Source organism: Hypomesus nipponensis, chromosome 18, assembly GCF_054491055.1.
Source record: "Hypomesus nipponensis isolate SF chromosome 18, ASM5449105v1, whole genome shotgun sequence".
Lineage (NCBI taxonomy): Eukaryota > Metazoa > Chordata > Actinopteri > Osmeriformes > Osmeridae > Hypomesus > Hypomesus nipponensis.
The window spans coordinates 4,365,915-4,374,445 of NC_140378.1; the positions used below are offsets into that span (position 1 = coordinate 4,365,915).

Genomic DNA, 8,531 nt, shown 5'->3' on the forward strand with positions numbered 1-8,531 from the left:
CAATACTGAAGATACACTATATATCAACTGTTTGGACTTGGAGATTCTCTAGACACAGAGGTCGAGTTTCGTGTACCAGAATTGGATAAAACTCCTGTATCAGTCAACCAATCAGCAGCCAGTTAGGGTCCCCCCCCTACCCTCCCTTCCCTCTGGGCTTCCCAGAGTTCTTCTTCACGTACCTTCTGTTTCATATTAATAACAATAACAATTCAAAGACACACCATTTGAAATAAGACAAATTTATTGGGAGGGAGGGAGGGAGGGAGGGAGGGAGGGAGGGAGGGAGGGAGGGAGGGAGGGAGGGAGGGAGGGAGGGAGGGAGGGAGGGAGGGAGGGAGGGAGGGAGGGAGGGAGGGAGGGAGTTAGATTTATTAGTTAGAGTTTTTTAAATGGTCCGTGGTTGTTCAGATGAACAAGACCATGCAAAAGGCATGGTCCAAACAGGCAGACCATTCTGGTAGCCAATAGAGATGGCTAATCGCTGGAGGCACAGCAACATCCACAACACATGGCTTGCAAGATACGAGCCAAGACACGCCTCGCCCGCTTAGCCCTGCTGATGGGGACATCTGGAAGAGCAAATCAGGCATCTTCCTTTGAGGCATTATTTCACAAAGTAAAAGGACCTCACAATCTCAGAGTATGAGTTTCCTACCTGGCAGGAGAACCTGATCAATGATGGGGGCCTCCACACTAGGGGCCTCAATGATGGGGGCCTCGACAACAGGGGTCTCAGTGATGGGGGCCTCGACAACAGGGGCCTCAATGATGTGGGCCTCGACAACAGGGGCCTCAATGATGGGGGCCTCGACAACAGGGGCCTCAGTGATGTGGGCCTCGACAACAGGGGCCTCAATGATGGGGGCCTCGACAACAGGGGCCTTAGTGATGGGGGCCTCGACAACAGGGGCCTCAATGATGGTGCTGCAGACCTCAGAAATAACACCCTTCTCAGCAAATGTGGGGGCCTCAATGACTGGGGCATCCATATTGTGAGGGTTTTCAATGAAGTCACCATCCATCAGGGCCTTCAACGTAAAACACATGCAGTATGACATTTATGGATAAAGGATATCCCACAGTTGGAGTTAAATATTTGTGTAGAGATATTTACAGTTCTAATAGCTGAAGCTCCATTCATTGAACCTGTCACTAAGTCACTAACCTCTGTGGCTTTGGCAGCTGAGATCTCCTCAGAGCTCTGGCCTGTCTCGACACCGGTGTCTGGGGTCATCCCAAACATCACCAGGACATGAGCGCCCATGACGTCAGTGAGAAGGGTGATCAGACTCAGACACCGAGTGTCGAGGGCTTCAGACCAGAGCTCTGGCAGGAGCATCACTGAGGTCTTACCCAGGATGGCGTCGACCGTGTCAGAGCACCTGTCTTGGGAATAACCGACCTGAATCAGGACATCCCCGGCCTCTTTGGCCGAAGAGGAGATTCTCTTCAAGATGGCCGCCGCCATTCCGACAGCCATGTCCGATAGAGCCAGGTAGGTGTGGATCTTGGACTGGGGCCACAGGGCCATGAGGACCCTGGGCACCAGCTCCACCAACACCTGTTTGGGGCTGAGGAGGGTGGGGGAGCGCGGCTCCCTGGAGACGTCGGCCATGATGGTGGCCACACCACTCTGAACACGGATGCAGAGCCTGCCGTTGGTCGGAAGAAAGAAAGAAAGAGAATGAGGACGGTACCTGAATCCACAGTCCATTGAGGATTATTACTGAACAGTGTTCCACTTCTGGAACAATCCTGATGTGGACAGATTGGTCTTACTGGTTGGAGGCTGAGGCAGCACGCCGTGCCTCCAGCCTCTTGGTGGCTTCACACAGCATGTTGGCCGTCTTGAGGATGCAGTTGATCTCATAGGTCTGAAAGGAGACAGAGGATTTAGGATGTGAATTTGAGTGTGGAGATCCATCTGAAGGTCAGTGTGTTTTGGTCAGTCTGATTCTTCCTCTGACAGTGTCCTTACCAGCCAGGCCAGCTCACAGCTGTCCTCCAGAGTGCTCCTCCACAACCTGCACAGAAAACAACACAGTCGGTCCCTTTTTTCTTTCTTCTTCTAAATCCCTGATGTTTTAACCACATTGTAACTTTTGGTTCAACAGTGTCAGATGACCCTACTGACGGGGAATTTACCGTGCAGTGAAGGACTTTTTGCTTTGAGAAACCAGCCAATCACAGAAGATGACCTCCGTGATTTCCGGTGGCACCTCCCCTTTTCTCTTCAAATCCATAAAGTGGATCAGGCTTTTCAGCTGCAAGATCACAGATTACCAGTTACATCTCTTGAAAAGCTACATTTGTTTGAGTTGAATGAGTTTAATACATTTTCATGGGAGACACCTTACCGGTTCAGAATATAATTCAGATCCCCAACACAGTTGTAATGCTTGGCCATATGTGCCTGCTATATAGAAGTCCTATGATCAAAGAAATGCATTTTAAATTCAATAGATTGAAACAAATCATCATTTAAATAACCAGTCTATTACTTTAACACAGGCAACAGGGAAATATCCAATACCTTTATGGGATTGAACAGGACTCTGTCATCTTCTTTGATCCAATCCATGGTGGGGGCCTCGACAACAGGGGCCTCAATGATGGGGGCCTCGACAACAGGGGCCTCAGTGATGGGGGCCTCGACAACAGGGGCCTCAGTGATGGGGGCCTCTACAACAGGGGCCTCAATGATGGGGGCCTCGACAACAGGGGCCTCAATGATGGGGGCCTCGACAACAGGGGCCTCAGTGATGGGGGCCTCGACAACAGGGCCCTCAATGATGGTGCTGCAGACCTCAGAAATAACACCCTTCTCAGCAGATGTGGGGGCCTCAATGACTGAGGCATCCATATTGTGAGGGTTTTCAATGAAGTCACCATCCATCAGGGCCTTCAATGTAAAACACATGCAGTATGACATTTATGGATAAAGGATATCCCACAGTTGGAGTTAAATGTTTGTGTAGAGATATTTACAGTTCTAATAGCTGAAGCTCCATTCATTGAACCTGTCACTAAGTCACTAACCTCTGTGGCTTTGGCAGCTGAGATCTCCTCAGAGCTCTGGCCTGTCTCGACACCGGTGTCTGGGGTCATCCCAAACATCACCAGGACATGAGCGCCCATGACGTCGGTGAGAAGGGTGATCAGTCTCAGACACCGAGTGTCGAGGGCTTCAGACCAGAGCTCTGGCAGGAGCATCACTGAGGTCTTACCCAGGATGGCGTCCACCGTCTCAGAGCACCTGTCTTGGGAATAACCGACCTGAATCAGGACATCCCCGGCCTCTTTGGCCGAAGAGGAGATTCTCTTCAAGATGGCCGCCGCCATTCCGACAGCCATGTCCGATAGAGCCAAGTAGGTGTGGATCTTGGACTGGGGCCACAGGGCCATGAGGACCCTGGGCACCAGCTCCACCAACACCTGTTTGGGGCTGAGGAGGGTGGGGGAGCGCGGCTCCCTGGAGACGTCGGCCATGATGGTGGCCACACCACTCTGAACACGGATGCAGAGCCTGCCGTTGGTCGGAAGAAAGAAAGAATGAGAATGAGGACGGTACCTGAATCCACAGTCCATTGAGGATTATTACTGAACAGTGTTCCACTTCTGGAACAATCCTGATGTGGACAGACTGGTCTTACTGGTTGGAAGCTGAGGTAGCACGCCGTGCCTCCAGCCTCTTGGTGGCTTCACACAGCATGTTGGCCGTCTTGAGGATGCAGTTGATCTCATAGGTCTGAAAGGAGACAGAGGATTTAGATGTGTATTTGAGTGTGGAGATCCATCTGAAGGTCAGTGTGTTTTGGTCAGTCTGATTCTTCCTCTGACAGTGTCCTTACCAGCCAGGCCAGCTCACAGCTGTCCTCCAGAGTGCTCCTCCACAACCTGCACAGAAAACAACACAGTCGGTCCCTTTTTTCTTTCTTCTTCTAAATCCCTGATGTTTTAACCACATTGTAACTTTTGGTTCAACAGTGTCAGATGACCCTACTGACGGGGAATTTACCGTGCAGTGAAAGACTTTTTGCTTTGAGAAACCAGCCAATCACAGAAGATGACCTCCGTGATTTCCGGTGGCACCTCCCCTTTCTCTTCAAATCCATAAAGTGGATCAGGCTTTTCAGCTGCAAGACCACAGATTACCAGTTACATCTCTTGAAAAGCTACATTTGTTTGAGTTGAATGAGTTTAATACATTTTCATGGGAGACACCTTACCGGTTCAGAATATAATTCAGATCCCCAACACAGTTGTAATGCTTGGCCATATGTGCCTGCTATATAGAAGTCCTATGATCAAAGAAATGCATTTTAAATTCAATAGATTGAAACAAATCATCATTAAATAACCAGTCTATTACTTTAACACAGGCAACAGAGAAATATCCAATACCTTTATGGGATTGAACAGGACTCTGTCATCTTCTTTGATCCAATCCATGGTAGGGGCCTCGATAACAGACTCAATGATAGAAAATGTTTAAAAACAGTTGAGTATCTTCCGTATAGAGAGTATCTTCAGTATAGAGAGTATCTTCAGTATTGATTGTGGTAATGATGAACATAAAGTGGGATCTCTGGGTTTTGCAGAGACATTAGAATGTTTATATTATATTTCCATGGACACAAAGAGCAGAACTCTAGAGACCAAGCCGTCTCCATGGAAATATAATATAAACATTCTAATGTCTTTGCAAAACCCAGAGATCCCACTTTATGTTCATCATTACCACAATCAATACTGAAGATACTCTCTATACTGAAGATACTCTCTATACGGAAGATACTAAACTGTTTTTAAACATTTTCTATCATTGAGTCTGTTATCGAGGCCCCTACCATGGATTGGATCAAAGAAGATGACAGAGTCCTGTTCAATCCCATAAAGGTATTGGATATTTCTCTGTTGCCTGTGTTAAAGTAATAGACTGGTTATTTAATTATGATTTGTTTCAATCTATTGAATTTAAAATGCATTTCTTTGATCATAGGACTTCTATATAGCAGGCACATATGGCCAAGCATTACAACTGTGTTGGGGATCTGAATTATATTCTGAACCGGTAAGGTGTCTCCCATGAAAATGTATTAAACTCATTCAACTCAAACAAAAGTAGCTTTTCAAGAGATGTAACTGGTAATCTGTGGTCTTGCAGCTGAAAAGCCTGATCCACTTTATGGATTTGAAGAGAAAAGGGGAGGTGCCACCGGAAATTACGGAGGTCATCTTCTGTGATTGGCTGGTTTCTCAAAGCAAAAAGTCCTTCACTGCACGGTAAATTCCCCGTCAGTAGGGTCATCTGACACTGTTGAACCAAAAGTTACAATGTGGTTAAAACATCAGGGATTTAGAAGAAGAAAGAAAAAAGGGACCGACTGTGTTGTTTTCTGTGCAGGTTGTGGAGGAGCACTCTGGAGGACAGCTGTGAGCTGGCCTGGCTGGTAAGGACACTGTCAGAGGAAGAATCAGACTGACCAAAACACACTGACCTTCAGATGGATCTCCACACTCAAATACACATCTAAATCCTCTGTCTCCTTTCAGACCTATGAGATCAACTGCATCCTCAAGACGGCCAACATGCTGTGTGAAGCCACCAAGAGGCTGGAGGCACGGCGTGCTACCTCAGCTTCCAACCAGTAAGACCAGTCTGTCCACATCAGGATTGTTCCAGAAGTGGAACACTGTTCAGTATTAATCCTCAATGGACTGTGGATTCAGGTACCGTCCTCATTCTCATTCTTTCTTTCTTTCTTCCGACCAACGGCAGGCTCTGCATCCGTGTTCAGAGTGGTGTGGCCACCATCATGGCCGACGTCTCCAGGGAGCCGCGCTCCCCCACCCTCCTCAGCCCCAAACAGGTGTTGGTGGAGCTGGTGCCCAGGGTCCTCATGGCCCTGTGGCCCCAGTCCAAGATCCACACCTACCTGGCTCTATCGGACATGGCTGTCGGAATGGCGGCGGCCATCTTGAAGAGAATCTCCTCTTCGGCCAAAGAGGCCGGGGATGTCCTGATTCAGGTCGGTTATTCCCAAGACAGGTGCTCTGAGACGGTGGACGCCATCCTGGGTAAGACCTCAGTGATGCTCCTGCCAGAGCTCTGGTCTGAAGCCCTCGACACTCGGTGTCTGAGACTGATCACCCTTCTCACTGACGTCATGGGCGCTCATGTCCTGGTGATGTTTGGGATGACCCCAGACACCGGTGTCGAGGCAGGCCAGAGCTCTGAGGAGATCTCAGCTGCCAAAGCCACAGAGGTTAGTGACTTAGTGACAGGTTCAATGAATGGAGCTTCAGCTATTAAAACTGTAAATATTTCTACACAAACATTTAACTCCAACTGTGGGATATCCTTTATCCATAAATGTCATACTGCATGTGTTTTACATTGAAGGCCCTGATGGATGGTGACTTCATTAAAAACCCTCACAATATGGATGCCCCAGTCATTGAGGCCCCCACATTTGCTGAGAAGGGTGTTATTTCTGAGGTCTGCAGCACCATCACTGAGGCCCCTGTTGTCGAGGCCCCTATCACTGAGACCCCTGTGGTCGAGGCCCCTATCACTGAGACCCCTGTTGTCGAAGCCCCCATCATTGAGGCCCCTGTTGTTGAGGCCCCCATCACTGAGGCCCCTGTTGTCGAGGCCAACATCATTGAGACCCATTTCATTGAGGCCCCTGTTGTCGAGGCCCACATCATTGAAGGCCCTGTTGTCGAGGCCCACATCATTGAGGGCCCTGTTGTCGAGGCCCACATCATTGAGGCCCATGTTGTCAAGGCCCCCTTCACCGAGGCCCCTGTATTCGAGGCCCACATCATTGAGGCCCCTGTTGTCGAGTCCCCCATCATTGATCAGGTTCTCCAGCCAGGTAGGAAACTCATACTCAGCGATTGTGAGGTCATTTTACTTGGTGAAATAATTCCTCAAATGAAGATGCCTGCTTCTCTCTTCCAGAAGTCCCCATCAGCAGGGCTAAGCGGGCGAGGCGTGTCTTGGCTCGTATATTGCGAGCCATGTGTTGTGGATGTTGCTGTGCTTCCAGCGATTAGCGGGCCATCTCTATTGGCTACCAGAATGGTCTGCCTGTTTGGACCAGAATGGACCATGCCTTTTGCATGGTCTTGTTCATCTGAACAACCACGGACCATTTAAATAACTCTCTAAATAAATCTGGCTTATCCCCCCCTCCTCCTTCCCTCCCACCCTCCCTCCTTCCCTCCCTCCCTCCTTCCTTCCTTCCTTCCTTCCTTCCTTCCTTCCTTCCTTCCTTCCTTCCTTCCTTCCTTCCTCCCTCCCTCCCTTCCTTCCTTCCTTCCTTCCTTCCTTCCTTCCTCCCTCCCTTCCTCAAAATAAATCTGGCTTATTTCAAATGGTGTGTCTTTGAATTGTTATTGTTATTAATATGAAACAGAAGGTACGTGAAGAAGAACTCTGGTAAGTCCAAAGCTCTTGTAGGGAAGGGAGGGAGGGGGGGGGGGACCCTCACTGGCTGCTGATTGGTTGGCTTGTACAGGAGTTTTATCCAATTCTAGTTCACGAAACTAGACCTCTGTGTCTAGAGAAGCTCCAAGGATGTTCTGATCTGTCCTGTCAAACACACACAAACATATGCACACAACTCCCTTGCCCTCCTTTTCGCCTCCTCCCTCCATCTCACACTCCTCCACCCCTCCTCCCTCCATCTCACACTCCTCCACCCCTCCTCCCTCCATCTCACACTCCTCCACCCCTCCTCCCTCCATCTCACACTCCTCCACCCCTCCTCCCTCCATCACACACTCCTCCACCCCTCCTCCCTCCATCTCACACTCCTCCACCCCTCTTCCCTCCATCTCACACTCCTCCACTCTTCCTCCCTCCATCACACACTCCTCCACCCCTCCTCCCTCCATCATACACTCCTCCACCCCTCGCCCCAGTCATTGAGGCCCCCACATCTGCTGAGAAGGCTGTTATTTCTGATGTCTGCGGCACCATCATTGAGGCTCCTGTTGTTAAGGCTCTCATCATTGAGGCCCCCATCATTGCGGTCTCCAGCTCTGTTAAGAATTCTGCCACGGCTGAGCTCTACGCCACCATCAATGAGGCCCCAATTGTTGAGGCCCGCTTGTTACACCGATGAGGCCCTTCCATCTGTCCAAAGCAAGGTCCTCCAGCCAGGTAGGAAACTCATACACAAGGACTGTGAGGTCATTTTACATTGTGAACAAATGCCTCAAATTAAGATGCCATGTGCTGTGGATGTTGCCGTGCCACCCGCGATTAGCGGGCCATCTCTATTGGCTACCGTCTGCCTGTTTCACTGGCCAATCACAGGCCTTCTGTCTGGTCTTGTTCCTGGACAGCCACTGACTGAAACTACGGAAATCAATATGACTTATTATTGCATATGGTGTGTATTTGAATCATTCGATTATGAATCTATAGATGGGACAGACACACAAAACACAGCCTTCGACTGAAAGGGAAGTGCTTATGGACTGAGACTGGTTATCCCCCGTCTCTGTAACAG

General features: G+C 49.4%; 2 protein-coding genes across 2 annotated transcripts; one reads left to right on the forward strand and one right to left on the reverse strand.

Annotated features, from left to right (window-relative positions):
- Positions 1-357: 357 nt before the first annotated feature.
- On the reverse strand, positions 358-4,600 carry LOC146251595 (uncharacterized). The gene is made up of 14 exons (XM_084680742.1): positions 4,408-4,600; positions 4,233-4,304; positions 4,022-4,139; positions 3,855-3,900; positions 3,657-3,751; positions 3,043-3,529; positions 2,537-2,905; positions 2,361-2,432; positions 2,149-2,267; positions 1,982-2,027; positions 1,783-1,877; positions 1,169-1,655; positions 659-1,031; positions 358-572 (listed from the first exon to the last, which is right to left on the reverse strand). The coding sequence occupies exons 5-14, from the start codon at positions 3,713-3,715 to the stop codon at positions 478-480; spliced, it is 2,202 nt and encodes a 733-aa protein (XP_084536868.1). The 5' UTR covers positions 3,716-3,751; positions 3,855-3,900; positions 4,022-4,139; positions 4,233-4,304; positions 4,408-4,600; the 3' UTR covers positions 358-477.
- Positions 4,601-4,705: 105 nt separating this feature from the next.
- On the forward strand, positions 4,706-7,199 carry LOC146251596 (uncharacterized). Its single transcript, XM_084680919.1, has 8 exons — positions 4,706-4,902; positions 5,006-5,077; positions 5,171-5,289; positions 5,411-5,456; positions 5,560-5,654; positions 5,786-6,272; positions 6,410-6,887; positions 6,974-7,199. The coding sequence occupies exons 1-8, from the start codon at positions 4,855-4,857 to the stop codon at positions 7,066-7,068; spliced, it is 1,440 nt and encodes a 479-aa protein (XP_084537045.1). The 5' UTR covers positions 4,706-4,854; the 3' UTR covers positions 7,069-7,199.
- The last annotated feature ends 1,332 nt before the right edge of the window (positions 7,200-8,531 follow it).